The sequence below is a fragment of the Chaetomium strumarium genome, assembly GCF_033439665.1.
Source record: "Chaetomium strumarium strain CBS 333.67 chromosome Unknown B0T15scaffold_6, whole genome shotgun sequence".
NCBI classification, from domain to species: Eukaryota; Fungi; Ascomycota; class Sordariomycetes; order Sordariales; family Chaetomiaceae; genus Chaetomium; species Chaetomium strumarium.
In genome coordinates, this window is record NW_026944434.1 from 3392945 (window position 1) to 3413779 (window position 20835).

At 54.5% G+C, this 20835-nt stretch overlaps 9 protein-coding genes across 9 annotated transcripts; 3 read left to right on the forward strand and 6 right to left on the reverse strand.

The window, feature by feature from the left end:
• Window positions 1–828: 828 nt before the first annotated feature.
• On the reverse strand, window positions 829–1580 carry B0T15DRAFT_504998 (uncharacterized protein; the record flags this gene model as incomplete). The annotated part of the gene is made up of 2 exons (XM_062867518.1): window positions 829–1286; window positions 1342–1580. 2 exons carry the CDS (start codon window positions 1578–1580, stop codon window positions 1100–1102), a joined length of 426 nt encoding a protein of 141 aa, XP_062719636.1. The 3' UTR covers window positions 829–1099.
• Window positions 1581–4746: 3166 nt separating this feature from the next.
• Window positions 4747–6554, forward strand: B0T15DRAFT_541435 (Pyruvate/Phosphoenolpyruvate kinase-like domain-containing protein). Its single transcript, XM_062869858.1, has 4 exons — window positions 4747–5377; window positions 5438–5613; window positions 5695–6019; window positions 6087–6554. Exons 1-4 carry the CDS (start codon window positions 5127–5129, stop codon window positions 6283–6285), a joined length of 951 nt encoding a protein of 316 aa, XP_062719637.1. The 5' UTR covers window positions 4747–5126; the 3' UTR covers window positions 6286–6554.
• A 1191-nt stretch (window positions 6555–7745) lies between these two features.
• B0T15DRAFT_384341 (uncharacterized protein) lies at window positions 7746–8033 on the reverse strand (the record flags this gene model as incomplete). The annotated part of the gene is made up of 1 exon (XM_062864269.1): window positions 7746–8033. A coding segment is annotated over one exon (288 nt), but the record flags the coding sequence as incomplete, so codon positions are not given.
• Window positions 8034–10198: 2165 nt separating this feature from the next.
• B0T15DRAFT_286211 (uncharacterized protein) lies at window positions 10199–11135 on the reverse strand. The gene is made up of 3 exons (XM_062863639.1): window positions 10676–11135; window positions 10499–10601; window positions 10199–10419 (listed from the first exon to the last, which is right to left on the reverse strand). Exons 1-3 carry the CDS (start codon window positions 11024–11026, stop codon window positions 10253–10255), a joined length of 621 nt encoding a protein of 206 aa, XP_062719639.1. The 5' UTR covers window positions 11027–11135; the 3' UTR covers window positions 10199–10252.
• Window positions 11136–12265: 1130 nt separating this feature from the next.
• B0T15DRAFT_541438 (acyltransferase family-domain-containing protein) lies at window positions 12266–13947 on the forward strand. The gene has a single exon (XM_062869859.1). It carries the CDS (start codon window positions 12344–12346, stop codon window positions 13871–13873), a length of 1530 nt encoding a protein of 509 aa, XP_062719640.1. The 5' UTR covers window positions 12266–12343; the 3' UTR covers window positions 13874–13947.
• A 427-nt stretch (window positions 13948–14374) lies between these two features.
• On the reverse strand, window positions 14375–15656 carry B0T15DRAFT_402489 (aspartic peptidase domain-containing protein; the record flags this gene model as incomplete). Its single annotated transcript, XM_062865165.1, has 3 exons — window positions 14375–15311; window positions 15374–15495; window positions 15549–15656. 3 exons carry the CDS (start codon window positions 15654–15656, stop codon window positions 14375–14377), a joined length of 1167 nt encoding a protein of 388 aa, XP_062719641.1.
• Window positions 15657–16225: 569 nt separating this feature from the next.
• B0T15DRAFT_286231 (uncharacterized protein) lies at window positions 16226–17321 on the forward strand. Its single transcript, XM_062863640.1, has 3 exons — window positions 16226–16887; window positions 16957–17260; window positions 17315–17321. The coding sequence occupies exons 1-2, from the start codon at window positions 16565–16567 to the stop codon at window positions 17243–17245; spliced, it is 612 nt and encodes a 203-aa protein (XP_062719642.1). The 5' UTR covers window positions 16226–16564; the 3' UTR covers window positions 17246–17260; window positions 17315–17321.
• A 21-nt stretch (window positions 17322–17342) lies between these two features.
• Window positions 17343–18787, reverse strand: B0T15DRAFT_487166 (uncharacterized protein; the record flags this gene model as incomplete). The annotated part of the gene is made up of 2 exons (XM_062866417.1): window positions 17343–18728; window positions 18770–18787. 2 exons carry the CDS (start codon window positions 18785–18787, stop codon window positions 17343–17345), a joined length of 1404 nt encoding a protein of 467 aa, XP_062719643.1.
• Window positions 18788–20100: 1313 nt separating this feature from the next.
• On the reverse strand, window positions 20101–20490 carry B0T15DRAFT_513990 (uncharacterized protein; the record flags this gene model as incomplete). Its single annotated transcript, XM_062868087.1, has 1 exon — window positions 20101–20490. One exon carries the CDS (start codon window positions 20488–20490, stop codon window positions 20101–20103), a length of 390 nt encoding a protein of 129 aa, XP_062719644.1.
• Window positions 20491–20835: the final 345 nt, after the last annotated feature.

Below are 20835 nucleotides of genomic sequence, written 5' to 3' on the forward strand. Positions count from 1 at the left end.
CCCGGCGCGGCCAGATACTGTTTGGCCGGGCTTTAGGGTCGAGACAGAAAGCTTTCGTCGTTTCACTTTCAATGTTCACCCGCAATATAGGACACGGGCTGGACGCATGCTGGTCATCGGAAGTGGTAAGTGGAAGAGAACCGTAATAGTAAGGTAGCCAAGACAGACCGATCAGTGATGCCTCGGACATGCGGGAGTCTGGAACGATGCAGGCTAGGTGACCCAGGTATCGTTTTCAGTTGGCACACGACTTGGAGGGAGCCGTTTGCAGAAACAAGTCTTGCCGTACAGCCAGACCAACTGGGCGCACGATCAAGCCACATCGCATCTCGGTGGCCCTGGTCATCAGCTACGCCGCTGCTACGGCCCACAAGCGGCTCTCCGCCGCTCGACATCACAACTCTGTCTTATCAAACAGAGAAAACTTGGAGAATGACTTGGCTAACCCGGTGCTCTAGACTCTCCGTTGTTCTGAACGGGCTGACCAGAATCACTACCCCTGCCCCTGCGGCAGACGCCCAGAACGCGTCAGTGTGCAGCTTGAGAGAAACAGCGATTGAGCGACCAGACCACAGTGTTGTAGGGGGCAGTGTTGTACGCCATGCTGCGCACCACCTAGTCGTCAATCCTCGTTGCCGCGGACCTGAAATCAGCGAGTAGCATTGCCGGTCACACCACCGAGTTCCCGGGTGACGAGCCTGCCATCCTTGTGCATATTACAAGTATGGGCCACCAGAGCACCGGAGCACATCATTCTCTATGACAGACCTTGGTTGTAACTGCGACATGTACCTGGTCGTGGGTATCAGCAGGCGGGGGTGGGTGGTTGATAGAGATTAATAAGAGTGTCTAACAACAGACTTAGATGATAGCATTCTCTGTGTGGGTATCAGCTCTGTTTACGGCAGCATACTACTAGATTAGATCAACCCTAAGCACCCAAATTTCGGCAGAAATTCCGAAAATCATGACCCTCGACAGTAACTACTATTGAGCAACGCTAATCCCCCCAAGCATTCAGCCCCCCCTTCGCAAAGACAAACCATCACCAGCCGCTCATGACTTTCACTCTTCATCCCAATTGACCCACTTCCCTTGCTTAAGACAGCTCGTATTTCACACCCCCCTCTTTATGCAGCGGTTTCTGCGCCGTCGCCTCTCCGTAACCGCTTACGCCGTGGCTGGGCTTGCCGTCGCGGTTCGAGCCGACGCGGGGATCGAGCGCGTTGGCAACACGCGACTTGTGTGGCCCGTAGGTGCCCTCGGGCGCATTGAACCCGGTGTTGCTAGCGAGCTTGGCCGAGTTGGTTCGGCGCCTTTTGATGGGCCTGAGACTGAGACTCCTCGGCTGCGTTTAGATTCTGACTGAAGAGGGAGCCGCTGTGTCGTGTGTGGCCCGCATTTGCACCTGCACTGCTGAGGTCGGTCTGCTCTGCCCGGGGCGGGGACACTTGTTCGGGCTGCTGTCCCTCGCTAGCGGTGTACGGGCCGCGCTTCTGCGCGTCGTACTCGGGGATCGTGGCTTCTTCGCGCCGCTTGGGGTTGACGGCGTCTTTGACGTTCTCGAGGATGTCGGACATATTGCCTTGGCTATATCAAGACGTATTTATCTCTTTGCGTGACACTAGTAGCTGTGAGCTGTAAGTTTGGGATGTTGGTCGGAACATTTATTTAACAAGTCGGTTACTTGTTGTTCGAGGGGGACGAACACGCAGAAGCTATGACGTCATGGATGGTTCCGGGTCGAGGGCCGTTGCCAAGAACCGAGGTACAATACGTAGGGTGGTGTCGTTCCTGTGGCAGGTGATCAGTCTAGCTAATAAAGGCAAGTAAGCTGTATTTCATACCTTACCTATAGGAGCTGGGCTGTTTCAGTTCCAGTCGATGAGTTAGGCAACGGGTCTGGATTTAATGCTTTTAGGCGCGCAGACTACGGCTAATGCTATCCAAGTCCTTCAACGTTGTTTTTATATACCTTTCCAATCCCACCACCTACCTGGTGCCTTTGACTGTGGTCTTAGCCAAGATTCCTTGTCTAAGAGTATCCGTACGATAATGAGGCTCCTCCTGGTTAGACACAAGCTGTAATACAACATCGATCGCACTGCTATCTCCCTTGGCCTCCCGCCTAAAGTACTTTGCATCTCCTTAAAAATCTCGCTCCTTCTCTTCTTACTTCTCAATTTGCTTCGCTCTTGTCTTCTCTTCTCTTCTCATCAAACTCTGGCACCTTCTACTAGTTCGTTCCTCCTCTTCTTGTTTCTACTTTAGTCATGCTGTGCTAGACCTGCTGGCTGTTACTAAACTCGAGGAGCTTGATGTACGCACAACCTTTTTGACCGTGTGGCGTGAGAGACATATCACTTAGGCTTTGGGGAGACGTTCCGGTACTCTCTTACATCTCTCCTACTACCAGTTTCTGTGTCGGGGGACGTCAGACTTATTTGAGACTGGCTTAAGGCTAGCTGATAGCCAGATACGTTGGTTGCCAAATGAAAAGGTCCTACCAGCGAAGTTCAACCGTCATATGAGTGTACAACACCGTGCTATCAGTCGCTGGTTAACCAAAGTTGCCGTATTTAGTGCTTTACAACCCCACATCTTCCGAAGCGCCCCCTCCTTAGATACGACGTACGCACGTGGTACGTAACTTAGTTGTTGCCACATCGCGTCGGGTATGGTATCTAATGTTGACTAAGCTCTCGAATGCAGATTACGAACATGCAGGCAACTTTAGGAGCGATAAAGTGCGAGATCAGTGTGTACATGCACCTAACAACTTACGTGATATGCGCCGATGCGGGTTAAAAAGTACTACAGCTATCCCTGATGGCCAATAGGATGGTAACTACTAGTAACAGCCATTAGAGCCATTGAAGTCGGAAGAGACAGATTGGTTGGACAATCCGAGAATGTCGAGGCATGTCGGGAAGCCGATGGAAGGCATCTAGTGCTGACTGTATTGCAGAGCCCATGGCTGTCGGTTTCTCCACTAGTTTAAAGTATTGATCTCCTTGGAGTCCCGAAAAGTACTGTGGTCGCGTGCATAAAGAAAACCCCCTAGTCAAGTACCTGTGGGTCACAACACTCGACGCGTTTTGACTAATCAGCTGAACTTATCGAGCCCCCTGTTTTTTCGACAGCCATCTCGTTCTCGTTAAACGCACTCAACGCAGTCATCGCAGTTGACGCACTCAACGTAGTCAACGCAGTCAACGCAATCCAGCAATATAATGGCACGGCCATAAGGGTCAAGTGGTACGAAACAGTTGACTACCGAACAACGCCAATACGTTCGAGTCTTATACTTCGATGCAGCCAAAAGCCAAGCTGAGATCCATCGTATCACTGGCTATATTAAGGCCTAGATCCGGACTACAATTCGCGCTCCTGATACAACTGCCTACTAGAGTACTAGCCGGCCTCGGACATTAATGCCAGAGTAAGAAGAAGAGCTTATTCAGTTTGTTTATTCCAGCAAAAAGACTCGTCGAATGGGCTTCCTCGAACTCTCGGCTATTATCTTCGCTAGGGTCTTCGGCGTTTGGGTGATCAAGCATGCCCTTTATCGACTCGGCTTCCGCCGGCGAGTTACTTGTAAGAAGCCACCGATTACCGAACGAACCTAGCAACTCCGTTTAGCTTAGGTGCAAGAGCATGAACATTGGACCCTTAAACAATAGGCAAAGATCCTTGGGACCGATAAGACTTGGGTTACTGGCGGGCTATATCGGAAGCAATATATTACCCGGCGGCAAGGTGAAGAGTACGATCCTACTTATATTATAGAAAAGCATTAACATAAAGGAGGCTGGATGTTCTAGGGTTGCTTCTCTGGCTTGGGTAAAGGCCCTAGACTCTTTTGGGAAAAGGACTGGGGAAGATCAATGCTAAGACGTACCGCGCACGAACTGTCCCTGTCATTCATGGCTAGATACAGATATGTAAGGTATAACTTGGTGAAGATCTAATCTTAATGCAAGATAGTGCTCCAGGGCATATAGCTGCAGAGACGAAGGAGATCTCAGGGAGAGAGGCATTGTTATGATGGAGTGGCCACCTTTCTCACCAGACTTGAACCCAATCGAGTCCTGTTGGAATTGGATGAAGGACTGGATTGAAGACCGGTATGGCCTTGAAGAAAGGCCCTCGTATGACAAGCTTCGCGAATATGTTAAGGAGGCTTGGGAGGCATTGCCGGACGACTACTTGAAGCAGCTGTTGGCCTCAATGCCAGAGCGCTGCAAAGCTGTTATTGCAGCCAACGGGATGCATACAAAATACTAGCTAGTGGTTTGGTATATTTAGTGTAGAAATAAGTGGGTATCATTGCCTGAATCAGCGAGGGTACCCCGCATGGAGGTTTTTATTACCCATCATACCACAGTAATTGTACTCTCATCAGAAATGGCTGCGACCTAACAAGTGAACAAAAATAAAATGGGCGTCGCTTCTTATCTTGGTGGTCTCCTGCAGTACGGAGTAAGAGTGCGGAGCAGCTGTCCGATGCGTGTCTGGTAGGTAACATCGTCCAGCGTTCCACAGCCAGGGATCACCGGCAGATGAACCAGGGACGGAACTAGGGCCGGGAACCGGGGGAACGAACGGCATGACCGTTGCTCCGTCTCGGTCCTAATTGTTCCGACTGGCTCAAATTAGGTACCCTCCATGGCGGCGCAGCTTAACTAAGTCCGGGAGGCGATAGATAATACCTGCCCGGAGATGGAGATAGGATTTGGCGGATGCTGTATGTCAGCAATCCTAAATGACCACGTCAACATAGGGTTGGCTACTATAGGCAGCAAGACCATTGCGAAGAAGGGCCGTTATTGGGGAGACTACGGTCTGACACGTAACGCCGGGAGACCGAGCAAACCCCCAAGTCCGATTAAGTCCGATCGCCCATTGCGACCGCTGCACTAGACGTTGGGCATCCGGAACCTGTGGGTGCATGCATTTTCTATAAGACAGCTCAGGTTGCCTTTGCAATTTGCTCTACCGACATCGCTCATCCTTCTCTCAGTTCCCCTGCTTCCCAGTGGCCTGCCATCTTGCACTTGCCCTCTCCTCACTTAATACTAGTTCTAGTGGTAATCGTACCTCATAATCTCATTTCACCCGCCGCCATGACCAGCCGACCCTTTCCGGAGCAGCCGGCGCTGCACACCGTAGCACAGCACCGCGCTGGGATGCTGACATACCCGGGAAACCTTCGGGAAGCACTGCGTCAAGCACAAGCAGACCCAACCAAGACATTGCTCGGTGTCGCACAAGGGATACCGAGCGTTTTCGTCACGAAGGTCCTTGCCTCCACCCAGCCCGACTTCATCTGGCTGGATGTTGAGCATGCCATGTTTGACCGCTTGACCCTTTTCGAGTACGTCGCTACAGCCGCGGGAAAAGCCCATTGCTGTTGCCATTTACTGACACACCGCAGCGCCATTCAGGCCGCCCAGCACCACTCCGAAGGGAAGAGCATGGTGGTCGTCCGCGTTCCCAAGAACGACGAGACCGCTTTGTCGACAGCGCTGGATGCAGGCGCTGCCGGCATCATCATCCCACACTGTGAAAGCGCCCAAGAGGTCAAGGACAAGATCAAGGAAGCGTTTTACCGTACGTCACAAGGCACAACAGGCCCAGATCGGATCCACCGGTAGTGGCGGTTCCTACTAACACCGAGACTACACCTTATAGCTCCATTGGGCGAACGGTCGTTCAGCCCCTGGACCTTTACCCCTGGCATTTCCGACAGGTCGCTGTACCCGAACGACGCGTTCAACATCCAGACCTCAAACCGGCACATCTGCGTCATTCCGCAGGTCGAGAGTGTCAAGGGCATCGAGAACATCGACGAGATTGCCGCAGTCGAAGGCGTAAGCGGCCTGATGTTCGGGCCGGGCGACTTCAGCATCGATGCCGGTCTCGAGCTCAAGCTGGGCGGAGAGCCGCACCCTACCTTCATGGCAGCGATGCAGAAGTTTGTCGCAGCCGGCAAGAAATACGGAAAGCCTCTCGTTGGGTAAGTTCTCTTATCATCCTGCCAAACTTCCGGTGGCTCCTTGACTGACAATAAACGTAAACTATAGTGCTGCCCAGGTCCCGCAGATGATCCCTATGATGATCCAGCAGGGCTATGGCGCCATCGCCGTAGTCTTTGACTACTGGGGGCTCGCCAACATGGTTCACAACGGGCTTAAGGAAGCCAAAGGGATTCTGGACACCGCCGCGGCTTCCCAGTCGAAGACTGAAAACGGGGATGCGGCTAACGGTAGCGCCAAGGCCTAAGAACAAAGGCCTCGCTAGGATATTGTTATGGGTTTTCATTTTGGATATACTAGAAGATGGCGAGGGTCATAGAGATAGAGGGTAATGTCTTTATCTGTGCTGTCATAGATCAAGGTTTGATATAGCCCCCGGTGCAAATACCGACTCTTAATGGTTTTCTCAATGAATCGTCCGCGCTCCGGCCACTATAGTGTACATTAGTACTTAGCACTGACCTTGACCATTCCAACAAGTCACAATCTCCCCCCTGGCGGAGTTCGACTTGTGCACACTAGTACTACTGTGATATAATGATCGTGTTGGCCCCAAGCTCTAAAAGGGGTGCGTCTAAAGACAGTTTTACTCATCATCGCCACTCCTTGTGAGCGCTCCAGGTTCTACCTTCATCGACGCCGACATCCCGATAGCCTCCAAGCAAGTCATAACGGCTTCGGTCTACCCACTCGTGCACACCGTAGCCAAGGTCACCTGGTAGGCAAGGGGAATGTGACGCCTTGAGCGACCAGTACTACTACCGCATCCCCAAGTACTACTACGATTGTGAAGGTCGCTGCTAGCCGGCGGCGACCCAATGGATGACTCGCTGCCTAAGGTCGCGGTCATGCAAGGGGGTGAGACCATATCATTGCCGCAAGATAAGAGCACAGAGCCGTCCATGGACCGGCCGGCAAATTCAGAGGACGCTTCTGGAGCGGCAAGCATATCCACCTCTGTGTTGATATGCGTTAGTCGGCTCGTTGGAACAAAACCACACCTAATTATATCGCCGGGAGGGATTCGGCACAACAGGCACAAGTGGCCAACAAGAACTCGCGTAATGGACAGACGGCAGAGATGGGGAACGAAAGTGCTATTGGCACCGTTGTCGGAATCCCCAACAGGGCCCACGGAGCTTCTAGGCATAATCTCCAACAGCCTCGGATCAAGGTACGTAGTACTACTCACCGCGGGGGGAGCGGAGACAGACACCACACGACCTCGGGCACGCAGCTACTGGGGGGATGGGTGTTGGTAGAGGCGTCGTCCGGTCGTGCGGCGGCATGTCTGGGAGGAAGGTTGCACCCATGCAGGGCCTGTCAATGTAGTCGCGGGCCACACGGTCGAAGACACACCCGCCGAGTGCAACAGGTCACGCTCGTGAGCTGTTGGGCACGTGGAGGGGGGCAGGATAGGCGAGACGGCTCATGTTCATCCTCGTTGCCACTAACGAATCCGCTATCTGTGCGGTCGCCTATGCCCTCATCATCAATCTCTATCGGCTTTGTGGAGCTGAGCGGCTTGGGCTGCTTTCTAGCATGAGCACGACTAGGATCCGCGTCGACGTTTGCTGGCACAGCATCCGCCACAGTCATGTCGCTGCTATTAGGAGGAGGTGCCACCATATCTCTGAATGGACTCTTGCGGCTTTGCTCTTCCATCCTCTTGGTGTTGTTCCGTGCACAGAGAGGTAGGTTCGAGCAGCGGCTCTTGAGCGCCGATGTGGTCCGCTTGGGCGAGTGTGAGATGGAAATGGTGGCCCAGTTCGTCCCGTGCGTCAGCACCTCGTGGAGCAGGCGGCCGTCTTCTGTCGGCCTCCGGCCGTAATGGTTGATGCCGGGGTCCAGCACCTGACTCCGATTGCTGGCACATTGGTCCGCACCTCTGGCCATGACCGTCTTGACTACGTTGATCCAGGCAGGGCCGAACTCCTGTACGGCCTCATTCAGCCGTTTGTCCTCTTCTTCCGACCACGTGCCTTTGGTCGTGCCAGCTACTCAGCTGTTCCACCACCGCCGCCGACAGTCCGCCGTCCAAAATGTTTAGGTAGAGCTCCTGGAACTAGGAACCCGCGACAGCTTCCCGCGAGACTCCTATAACGAGATGCTACAAGACTGCGTACACGTCCGGGTCACTGGCCTACTCTTTCCCGGCTTCTAGGGCCTTAAGCTTTCGGATAAGTACCCCGAGATACCTCTCGTCCACGGCCTGGAGATAGAGGCCCTAGAGGAATTCCTTGTTAGACCTTCCCGGGATGGGACTTTGCCAGCTCCCGCCGTAACAGGGCCAAGATCGTGTGAGGGCTGGCAAAGAGCGTTAATAAGAGTATGTTGTCAGGTGCACCACATGGCTTCTTGCAACCAAACGTACCCTGATTGACTGCTTTACACGAAGCGTAATCTCCTTCGGCGGTCCAGTTACGTCTGGCTCGGGCCATCCCGGCGATGTGTTGAACAGGAATTCCGCAGCGCATAAGGGACAGACTGGACAACATCTGACCCGACGGGATGGCACCAAGGGGGACCATTATACTCCCTCCATGCTCCTGCGGTCTTCATGAGATGTTGCCGGAATGGGAGTCCCCGACACGGCTACAACTGCAAAGTGCAATGTGCGAACCTTCATTCGCAGCTGGAGCAGCCCGGAGTTGTGCAGTTTGCCTAGATAAACCCAGCGCACATCTACTTCGCTGGATGCCAACGCCGGCGTCATGAACAAACGCCCAACTAGTAACCTACCATCACTTTGGACATCTCGGTCTGCAAAAGGCACAGCCTCTTCGATTTTCTAAACTAAGGTACCTATGCTGAGAACATATAGGGGACAATACCCTACACGCTAGCATATCATAGGTACCTTAGGTACCTGGGTACAAAAGACTGGATATACCTCGAGATGCGAGATATAGACCCGCCCAGCGGTCTATGTTCAAACCCCCATGTCATCCGCATTCCATGTGGTGCTTTGTCTTGATCTTCACGGCCTACCCTTGCCGCGACATTTGATGCACGTCGCCGTCCCATTGCCGGTCCCGCGGCAAGTCGGACATGTGGTAATACTAGTCCGCTGAGTCTGCCGTCCTCGCTGATCCGGTTCCACAACCGTTGTTCTGATAGTACGGGCTCCTTTGCATGTCGTGCAAGCCTCTTTGCCTGTACCTTGGCAGCGAGAGCAGTTGCTCATGTTGGATTGCTAGGTGAGCATCTTGTTAGTATTATTCCTTGCTTGTTGCTCTTGAAAGCGGGCTAAGTCGTAGCTTGGCGCAATGTAGTCCCAGGGGTTTGACTTGGGCTACGGAAACCGCGATTGGGCTTACTTTGATGAGGTTTTGAGTTGCTTAGTGCGGCCTGAAAAGGCGAAAGTGACGGCGAACTGTAAAGTAGGTAGGTAGATAGGGATAGCAGCGCTGCTTGGTGTATCGAAGAACGATTGCTTGGGAAAGAGATGCTGTTGAGGGTAGGTAAAGCATGTTTGCCTCGACCTTATATATCTTCATTGACTGGGAGCTACAGGCAACAAAGAAGGGCACCAACTACCGCCCTTGGAGGCAGCCGACGGGTCTTTCTCGCCTCGAAACCACGTCGTTGGCATCGGGCCACCGCCCCGGCTATGCTGTATCATAGTCGTGGTGAACTTTATTCTACTTTCTAAACTTAGTGGAAGCCAATAGGCTAGGTTGTTACCTGAGTTAGTAGCCCGTAAAGTCGGGCTCGGCGTTAAGACAACTCAGACTCAACTGTATTATCAGACTCAGAGTCTCGTACTCAGAGTCGAGGGCGCGGATTCAGCCTCCGACGCAACCTCAAACTCAAATTCTACTTGATCCCATACCATTGTTAGGCATTACTTTTTGGAGGACAGGCAATCAAAATCTGATGGCGGCGCGGCGATGATTGTGTCAGTTTCGCGGGAGTGACAAGGTTCTCGATCCGTCAAGACTTGGGCCGCGGAACAGCCCTGGCGGATGTCACATAGAAAAGCGGCCGAAGAAGTAGAACAAGTGTGCATCAAATACATTGTGAAGGACCGGCCTAAAGATCCGATACATAGACGCTTCCTTCAAGTACTCTTGCACCGGCTCCCCCAGGTCCTAGGGCACTAGACAGACCACGCCTCTTATTGGAAAATTGAGCAAGTATGAGCGACCAACGACGGAACCTCAAAGACGTAACGTACTCTCGCATAAAAGCATGCCATCATTTGTTCGTCCTCACCGGCACCAGCACATGTACGCAGTGATGATTGTACCAATAACCGTCGCAGCACCCGCCACGATTCCAACGATTGCCTCAACACTTAGATTCCCGGCGAAGTTCTGCTTCCCATTATTCTCCCCGCCGTTCCCGTCCGGATTTGGGGTCTCGGAACTTCCGGCGCCTGAAGAAGGATGAGACAGTCAGCCGAGCCCCGTGACCCTCCTCCCAACAACATGGAAGAACGATGATCGGTTACATACTGGATCGTCCGGACCCTGGCGTTGGTACAACGTGGCCCGCAGTGTCTGTCGGCGCTGTTTGGGTGAATACTGTGGTGTATACGATGCTCTCACTCGCGACTTGCTGGACAATGCCAGTGGTTAGCCGCCAGGCGCCCCCCTCTGACAGGAAACACGCCACCTGCAGGTCTTAGTTACCTTGAACTGGACATTAAATGTCCCACATTCGTTTCCAAAAAAGGCCATGATGCCATTGTACGTGTCAACACTATACATGCCATCGTTGAATGGGTCGAGTGCTATCATGCAGCTGTCGGTTTCGTCGGACATGAACTGTGGGCTGGCGCAGAAACAATTCTTGTTGCTGCAGCGCGACAAGTAGCATGGCGATCTAACATCGGCCACCGCACACAGCCTTTGATTTGAGTTGAGCTGTTTGTAGCCTTCGGTGTTGCTGAATATTACGCCCATCTCGGACGAGGCAAGCACCCCTCTTAGGCATAAGAGGAATGAAAAGGCCCCGATCGCAGCGGCGGATATGCTAGCCATGGTCGTCCCTTGCGGCTCTCGGCTTGAGTTCGCTTTCGATGAGATTGTAAAGTGGTTGAGAGCGTTATGCTGGAAAGATCAAGGAAGAAGCTTCCCAGGGAATCTCTCGGGAGGGGGGCGGAAGTGTTTCCATAATAAGGCTTCATGAGCTGAAGTCCCACGAGCAAGCCACAGCGGCTACGCACCACAGAGACCAGCATCGCTTCGCCGCTAACCTGCATGCAAAATTGGCGGGCGCGGGTCGCAAACTTCTCCTGGCTGCTTGAGCGTCTTCTAATGGCTTTTTGGGTTACGGTAGGGACACGCCCCTTGTCTTCAGTACAGCGTTGCGTTCGCCCGTCACGCCTGCCCTTGCTAAGAAACTTCCTTGGCCTCCGCGGCCACATCTGCATATCCATTTCTCCTTACCAAGCTTCGACTCAGAGAGTCAGCACGTCCCGGGCCACGTTTCATGGCAGCGGTGATCTAGTTGACCCACTGCCCTCTTGCAGCAGCTTTCCAGCTGAAAGCATTGGAAGCCGTGCGGCGGCTCGTGGTCTTCCCTACCTAATCAGGTAGGCCTTCGGACATCCCCAGTGCCACAGATCAGATCTTTACTGTCAGCATCAACATCCCATCAAGAAGTGGACATACCGCTGGGACGCCAGATACAATTCTGGCCTGTTTCCAACGATGCTCTACTGCGTCACTCCCGTCCGCTGATAGTACTTCCAGAGAAAGAGAGAGACTCCGCGTCTTGTTCCCTTTGATGAACTTCTCTGGGAGCTTGAAGTCCCGGGCATCTTCAGCTTTTCTGTTGAGCTTCCCAATGCGAATTCCACATCCCGGGATTATGGGAAGCGCGAGCAGGAGCAAATCGAGCGATTTGTATGTTTGTAACCCCAACACGTGATTCCGTGACCCGCTTGAGAGACTTAAGATTCGTAAAGCGTTTTTGCCCAAGACAAACCTGAAAAGTGGCACTGGGTAGAATTCGTCATGGCAAATACACTTCATAAAACAATAACAACGACTGTGAAACTATAGAAACAGCAACCTCACCACGGCGTTTTTATCACAGGGCGCTTTCTCTACTGTGTACGCTTCGGTGGCACACACTGTGGGGTTGTCGCAGGCTTGGATACGGCAAGCGTCTATCGCTGGATTACCATTGGTTCGATAAGGCCAGTCGGCACTGAATGCGCGCGACATCCTACGGTACGTACCGTAGGTACGTGGAATCTTGAAACACTCCGATGTCTTACCGCCCTCGTCACTCAACCTCCCGGCCCAACATCATCCTACCGGTAGCCGCTGCGTGACCATGCCATTGATGTCATGACGAGGGTCGCCGCCAAAGGACCACAATTCACAATGTCCTCGCCACCAACGCGCTCGAGCACCGAGGAAAAGCGCGCTAGACACGAGCAACCGCATGAGCTTGGAGACCTTGAAGCCCTTCAACACGTTGACCAAGCCAGCACCATAGACGACCGAAATTCGCGTCGATGCGTCACTCCCGTCGGCCGCCTCGTGCTGTCCTTGATTCTTCGCTTCATCCGCTACCCGTTAACCGGCTCCCTCCGCTTGAGACCGACTTCATGGCTAGACGGCGTGCGGGGCGTCGCCGCCATGGCCGTGTACCTCTTCCACGCCATGGGCTGCTGGGCCTCTGTGGTGCCTGCTTGGCGCGCCGATGATGCGCAGACTAGCTTCCTGCAGCTCCCACTTGTCCGCACCATCTTCGTCGCCGGCGGAGGGGCTGTCTCGGTCTTCTTCGTCCTCTCCGGTTACGTCCTCACTCAGCGGTGCTTGCGCCTCATACGCGCGGGATCGGGGCGCGCCGTGTACCCGGCCGTGGCCTCTTCCGCATTCCGCCGGGGCTTCAGGCTGTACCTCCCGCCGATCTTGTTGACCTTCTGCGAGATGCTGATGTCGCGGCTCGGCTTCCCGCCACCTCTGAACTTCTCGTTTGTGCCCGAGCCCACCCTCCTCGGCCAATTTTGGGACTGGCTGGCCGAGACCAACCGTCTGGTCAACCCACTCTACAACTTCCGGCGCGCGATCCGCGGCTCAGTCACGCATCCGAAGTACGACGCCGTGATCTGGACGATTCCCGTCGAGTTCTACGGCTCGATGGTGTGCTACATTCTGTTGTCTCTATTGGCACGCGTCTCGAGTACCGGCCCAAGAATGGGTTTTATCGCCGTCTTTTGCGTCCTAAGCATGGCGTTCGGGTACTGGAACATCTTTTGCTTCACTGCCGGCATGTTCGTCGCCGACATTAACCTGGGCCAGGAGGAAGACGACACTGTCATCAAGACCGGTCGTCCGCCGCCCAGGCGGACGCTGCTATGGAGCTCGGCCTTTGCGATCTCATTCTACCTGGCCGGCTTCCCAACCCTCGTTTACAAAGAAGGCAGAATGAAGCCGATGCCCGGGTTTGAGACTCTGCGCGCGCTCATCCCGGCGGGCTTGGACATGGAAGACCCCGCGCGCTTCTGGTGGTCTGTGGCGGGCGCCGTGTTGCTGCTGTCCGTCTCGCAGCTGCCACGGCTCAGGGCAGTCTTTGACACATACCTCTGCCAGTATATCGCAAAGATCTCCTTCTCGCTGTATCTGGTGCACGAGTTCTGTATTGTGCTCTTCGGACTGAGGCTCCAGGGCTTTCTGTTGCGTGTGGCGGGCGTGGACTCGCAGCACAAAGGTGTGGGTTATTGGATCATCTGTCTTGTTTGGTTTGCCCTGTTCACCATGCCCGTGTTTGCGCTGGCAGCGCAGGTGGAGCGGTGGATTGATGTCCCGAGCGTGAAGTTCGCGAAGTGGCTGGAAGAGAGGTGTCTGAGAATGCACAGAAGTCTGCGTTAATAAATGTGTGCATGTCCCAGCAGTCATGGCCCACTTAGATGACGCATAATATATGAAGGGTACTTGGCTTATCGTGACCTCTTTTAGACCACAGACGAGGGTGAGCACGCGCAAAAAATGATTCAGGTCCTCGGGAGACTGCAGACGGCTGAAGACGGCCCCGCTCACGACGACATCGTCTTTAAGCTTCCAGGTCAGGCCGCCACAAAACTCGGGAAGATACTGCTCGCGGGGACTTGCTCTATCAAATCTTTGGCTATGTCGCTTAGATTCAGTTCGAAGGCAAAGGTCGGGTTGAAGCACACAACACACGCAACATAGGGTCCCCATTGGTGAGTGTTTACAAGAGCTACTGTGTGGCATTCTGCAACCTCTTACTTATAATCTCGGACCCAGCGTCTGGCTGGACGAGTCCGAACCAACGAGCGCAGAAGTGGTGCCGCGTGCCTTCATCTTCTCCCCCACCAGTCCACCGGGCAAGCCCAAACCCCCGGACTTCGCTCATTTCTGGGATTTCAGTTTGCCGAAAGAAAGAGTTGGCTCGGTGTACTGTCCCGGAACCGGGAAGGCGCCATGGTCCCAGATGGTATAGAAGCGGCGGAGCAGCCGCTTGCCAATGAGGGCGAAGCCAGCGCTGCCCTGGTTATCGAACGGCGGCCAGCACGCGTCCTCTCGGTTGGCGAAACCCGGCAGAGCCAGCTGGTCGCCTGTGAGGGTGATGGTTTTTGTGGCGCCGTAGAAGCCGACCTCGAAGCTGATGGACCAGGTGTCGTTGAACTCGGTGCAGAGAGGGATGTGTTCGCCTCCGATGAGTGCCGTCCAGTTCATGCCGATTGAAGCATAGACAGCCTCGATGCTGTCAGGGGGCAAAGAGATGTGCGAGGCACCGGTATCGAAGACGACCGAAGCCGCGAACAGGTCCGTCTGAGCCTCGGCCTTGGTGCCGTTTTCCGTAGTGAATGAGCCACTCACGGAGTGCAAAACACTCCTCCACACATCGTAGTCCCCCGAGCGTTGAGTGAGTTGGATTGTCGCCATCTCTCCCTCAACATACTCCTCCTCTCTTGACCCACCCAGAGTCAATCGACCCTTGCTGTGGCCCCCCTCGGGACTGTCTGACTTGTCCTGATCGTAGTAGAGACCGAAGCGGGGGCGATCCAACTTCCCGCTCGCCATCAGTCGCTCGAAGACCGGAGTAGCACCACCAACGGCGATGCTACCAAAGGCAAGCCCCATGAAGCCGTGGTTGGGCTGGGCGGCCCAGTTGCTCTCGTTGGCTGCGATGAAGGGCTGGCTCCATGACAGCGTTCCGAACCTGAAAGTGTCGATAGCAGTAACACCGGCCACCCTTCCTCCCAGGTAGTCGATGGAAGCATCCTGATCTGTGAGATTGCCACTGGACGAGCTGGTGACATCGTAGCCAGGACTGCGATCAAACCTGCATCACGGGATGTTAGTTTGCTGCAACGGGTGGACGTAACACATTCCGAGACCACTGACCCGCTTATATTAGGGCAAGATTCAGCGCATTCCTTGTCGACAATCCAAGTGGACGCACTGCCCGTGTCAAACATAAAACGGTAGGTATGTGCGGGCGTGCCAACATCGAGCTCAACCATGTCCTGGCTGCGTTAGCCATAAGAGTAAGCATCAGCACCGGCAGGAGTCTACATACATAACCATTATAGATTATGATGGGCAAGTCGAGTACTGCAGCGCACGCAAAGGAAACCGCCGACGACGCTATCGCCGCAGCGAAGCGTAAAGACTTGACCGGTGACATCGTGTCTGGGGAAGAATGGCAATACTCGGACGAAACTCTAAGAGAGTGGCCAGCCGCCGGCATTTGTACTGCATCACCGTCACAGCAGTCCTTGGCTTGGCACGAAGCGCAGAGTCGCAGACATTACGAAGTACTACCCGTACATAAGAACTGAAGTGACCAGATACGAAGTAAGGGGGTGCCCACACCCCACACATCTCGGCGTGTGTGGCTCGTGCATACGAGAACATCCATTGAGGTTCAGGGGCTGGCTATCGGAGCAGGCCACGGCAATGCGGCATCGACAGGTACAATATGTACGATGAAAAGACGTCGCCCGCGGGGGAATTGCCGCCTTGTGCTGCGGAAAGCGGTGTCGTTTCCCCCTTCCTCTAATGTTAACGTTACTTATTTCTCCTCCTCTTCAAGTCTAGTTAGGTCCTTATCCCGCTCGGCGTACAGAATAGCTGCCGTCGTTTCGCGGTTGTCACCTCCTCGAGTTGTATCGTTGTCACCTCCTTGGGTTGTATTGTGGCGTGTTGCAGGCTTGCAGCACGGAACCGCTTGACAGCAGGATTCATGGAATGGCAGAGTGGCATAACCTCATCAGGAAGGTGTATAGAGACATAGCGGTCATATGCGCGAAAATGGCGCCGACTTCCGGTGCTTGACCAACCTAAGAGTTCGCACACGCGGCTTGTTGGATCTTCCTGTGATGGGTTGATGACTTGCTCAGTGCGCGTTTGGGGGTGAGTCCGGTGGTACATGTGCACGGTCCCTATGGCTGTGTAGCCACCCCACCAGCCGCTTGCGGCTGGTAACCTACGCTTATTACGAGAGTAAGGTCTGTGCCTCTCAAGAGACTAATAATCGCGTCAAGTCGCGACAAATCCAGTCGCTTCGCTTCCATAATTACCCCAGCCTCAGACATGGCACCCTCGCGACCAGAGTTGCGGCAGGCGACTCTCGATAGCCACTTCCGCCAGAGCACCAACCGGATCTCCAAGAAGCCGCGGCCGCCACAGGCCGAAAGCGAAAAGTCACGGAGTGTCGCGAGGCCGGCTGCCAATGCCAAGCGCTTGGGCGGAGACCGCGTCCTCACCGATGTGTTGCTCGCCATCAAGCCCGTGCACCTCGCCAACATCGCTAGCCAGCAAAAGAATCACGAGTACCGAAAGTACCGACTGCACGACGGCGTGACGCGCTTGTGGTTCTACGAGACGGGAGACGAGGGAGGCCGCTCGGCTATCACGTATGTTTTATTTGTTCCCCGCCATCTGAGTACCGCGTCAATTGTATGTTTGCTGACCAGGACGTGCAGACATATTGCGGTAATTCCCTCCTCGGTAAGGCGCACCCCCGGCACCGTCCCGACAGAGCCCTTTGGCATCGGCAACGACGACTTCAACGCCGGACGGAAGGAGTCGAAATATGGTTACCCGATCTTGGAGCTCTACGAATTGACCAAGCCGGTCGGGCTGGCGGAGATGAAGAGCCGCTGGGGGTTTGGCGCCCCGATGGGCTGGCGATACGTCGGCGCGGACTTGTGGGAAGACCGGTGGGGAGACGACGGGGATAATCGCGATGCCAAGGTGCGGAAGGTGTTCTGAAGACAAAGACGCCAAGTACGGTATTTCCGCTGCCACCAAAGAGCAATGTTATGCTCAGTCCCGTGTCAGACATGCAGCCAGCACCGAGCATTCCGGCTCACCCCAGCACCTCGCCTTGGATCGCAATCCTCTGCAGATACTCAACCGACCAACAGCGAAACAATTTCCTCGGGTCTGCCACCCACCGGACGACCTCATCCCACAGTCTTCTTAGCCCTTCCTTTCCGACCTGCTCCTTCAGCCGCACATAACTGCACAGCCCGTCCGACCGGAACAGCCGCATCGCCGCGTAGCCGCCGTCACGTACGTACAGCGACTTGCTCAGCTTGGCGCCGCTCCAGTCGACCACGAGCGGCGCGTACAGGATGTGCGGCGTGCGCCCCCTCGCGTGGTCCGTCGCCGCCGACCACGCTGCCAGCGGCCGATAGAGGAACGTCTCTTGGTACATGCCGGCGTAGTCGGCGCCCGTGACGCGCACGTGGTGCCTATCGGTGTCGAGCAGGTGTGACATGCTGCGGAGCAGGTTCCGTGTCGGCGCGTTAGCCTCTAGACGGGCAAGTTCATCGGCCGAGGATGTGTTGATAGTATGCGGGCCGTGGCGGGGGCAGTGGAACGTGATAGCCGCTGCTGCTGCTTCTGACGGCTTGGGGTCGGCTACTTTTCCAGGTCTAGTTGTTTGGTATGTGTACTGGTTGCGGCGGCCGTGTTTCTCCGCCAGGTGACAGCCTGGAACGGGACAGGCGGCGCGGACGGCGAGCGTCCCGTATGTGGGGGCGAGCTGTTGGCCAAGTTGTTTATGGTTTGCGACGAGGTAGCTGACAAGACTGGGCATGTGCGCTTGGGAGAAGAAATCGCGTTGGAACGAGATGTGGACAGGAATTCCAGACCAGGCGGATAGAAGGGCGAAGACTTCCTGATAGTCGGCTATACGTGTACCGAGAGCGTTAGGCACGTCCCGATAAGAGCGCTGGTACTGGATCCCCTCTACTTCGATGCCCTCGCTGTTCACTGGCGCTGTATCAACCAAGGTCATCTCGACCGAGACCGGCGGCGCCAGCCCGCCCGACATGCTGGCCTGTAGTCGATCTCTGACGGCCCTTGCCACCGCGAAAGTAAAGAAGAAGACAATAAGGGTGCCGCAATGCGGCGAGTTGTTTGGCTGCGCTCCCGCGTGGAAGATAATAGGTCTGGTGGGCATGGCTAAGGCTGCATGTTGATCATTATTGCTGCTGGTCGGACCGCTCCCGCTGGTTTCATCGTTCACTAGACCGAGAAGAATAGGACCGACGAAATCGTCCTTGAACGCGTAGGAGCCGGCGCCTAGCGGATCATGCACTTGGCCGTCGTGGAAGGCCGCGTAGAGGGCCGTGCCAGGCGTTAGCTTCCGCAGCAACCCGTCAATCGCCGAGAGCACTTCGCGAGTGTTGCTGTCGGGAGTGGGCGAGCCCTTATCCGTTTCGAGATTTCGGAGCAATCCGATGAGCTTTAGGGCAGCCGTACCGCGGCTAGTCCCCCCTAACTCACAGTTGTCTTCAGCTTCATTCCGATGGTTAGTGGTTTGCATTTCAGCTGCGCTTGGTTAGCTACTAGGAAGCTTGTATTATACCAGGAAGGTTAGAACCTAGGAGCAAGGGGTGGGGAAGAGGGTATTATAGTGGCATTGGTGGCTAAGTCGAGTGCCTCCTGCAGCGCCACCTAATGTAGGTTGCTCGTCGAAGAGGGGAAGATTGTCGATGCGGGGTTCATTGCGCGTTTCTTTGGACAGCTAATCTAAGCATCTTAGACTACGTGCGTGTACCGAACTCGCACGCGCAGGCACTACTAGGGCTAGCGCTCCCCTAGGACTACCTATAACATCGACACGCTAGAGGCTCTAGGCGCGTACGTCCTTACCTTCTCCGAGCTGTATTGTTGCGGGTAACCACGTGACTACATGGCCTCTTTGTCCTCCAGATAGCCCACCTTGCCCTGGGTTTCCCTCTCCTTCCAGGAACTTAGCTTAGCTTCCATAGAACAACCAACAACCATCTAGACAACCACCACAGTTGATATCTCCACGACTTCTGTGTGTGCCCTCCTATAGAAGGTGAGCTAATGAACGAGCACGTCTGCGGTTTGACTGGCGGCCGCGGCTCGCCAGGTGCGCATCAACCTTGATTGCCTTGTATACAGTGGGAGGCTAGACGAACCAGGTCCGGGCAGAAATCAGGCTGATCGCAAAACCGATTGGCGTTTTTGATAGCAATATGTAATGAAAATGGCCATAGTACAATTCCTATCAACTAGTCCTCAACAGGAACCGCCTGTGGTTGCCGAGGAATCCTAGCTCGTGAGCCGACTCCCTTGCTCTCGTCTTTATCAACGGGCCAATGAAAAGAAACTCTAAAACAACAACTTATACAAACTAACCACTGAACCAGATTCTATGGTTTCCAGTCATATACTGCGCCGACAACCATTACTACGAGCCCCGCGAGATTGACTGCTATCCAATAGCAAAAACGCAAGATGATCTAGCCATCCTTCTTTTCGACCGCCTTTGTCTAGATAAGGAAAACAACAGCAGTGACGAGAACAGCGAAATGGAGAGAAACCGGTGTGAAGAGGCAGTTGTCGATCCGGAGATCCCGGTGCACGATGCCGAGGGAGTGGAGGCAGGAAAGGGCATCGATAATACGTCTCGAGGGAGGAGAAGCGCGCCAGGACCGGTCCGCGAGTTAATAGCTTCTCAAAAATCAGCTCTCCATTGGCGGAGGCGCCGAGGAGATGGACAAGATGCGGAGAGAGAACGGTGCCGGGGCATGACCTCCCTGGCACTTCAAGAGGTTCTCAATCTCACTCCTGTATTTCGCTTTCTAGGTGAAATGCGAGGAGTCGACATCGATAAGCGGCAGCTTAGCAGTGAGGTCGGAAACATACTCAAAGTCGTCTTCATGTTCTGTAGGATGGTTGGGACATTTGTCGAGACTGCGGATGGTGTCTCCTTCGATTTCGTAGTGACCGTTCACCGCCGGTAGGGGGCGCTTAAGGCGAAGAATATCATCTGACAGTGTCCCTAGTAGATCAAAGAGGCGAACATATTGGCCCAGTTGCGTGCCGTCTTCGTACCAGATTCCAACGGCCGGTTTATCGCCAGGCACAAGCTCCATGTCCAGGATGGGCCGTCCCGCAGGAGGGAAGGCGTTAGACTTCTGTCGCTTCGGCTGATATTCTGCTCGAAGACGAGTGACTTCCTGGCTGAACATATCCGCGGCCCCGGGGAGGTGGTGGTCATGACTGCAGCAAAGACGACTTCCTAAACGCGTGCGCAGGAAAGCAAAGTTGAAGAACTGGGGATATATTGAGAAAGGTGGTTGGAGAAGCGAAACAAGCTGCGCAAGCGAACTCGGGAACCAAGTGCTCGTACGGGCCAAACGCTATACTGTGGATTTCCAGCTCTCACTCTCACCCTCACTCTCACCCTCACCCTCACCCTCACTCTCACTCTCACTCTCAGGGTTAGGGTTAGGGTTAGGGTTAGGGTTAGGGTTAGGGTTAGGGTTAGGGTTAGGGTTAGGGTTAGGGTTAGGTTAGGGTTAGGTTAGGGTTAG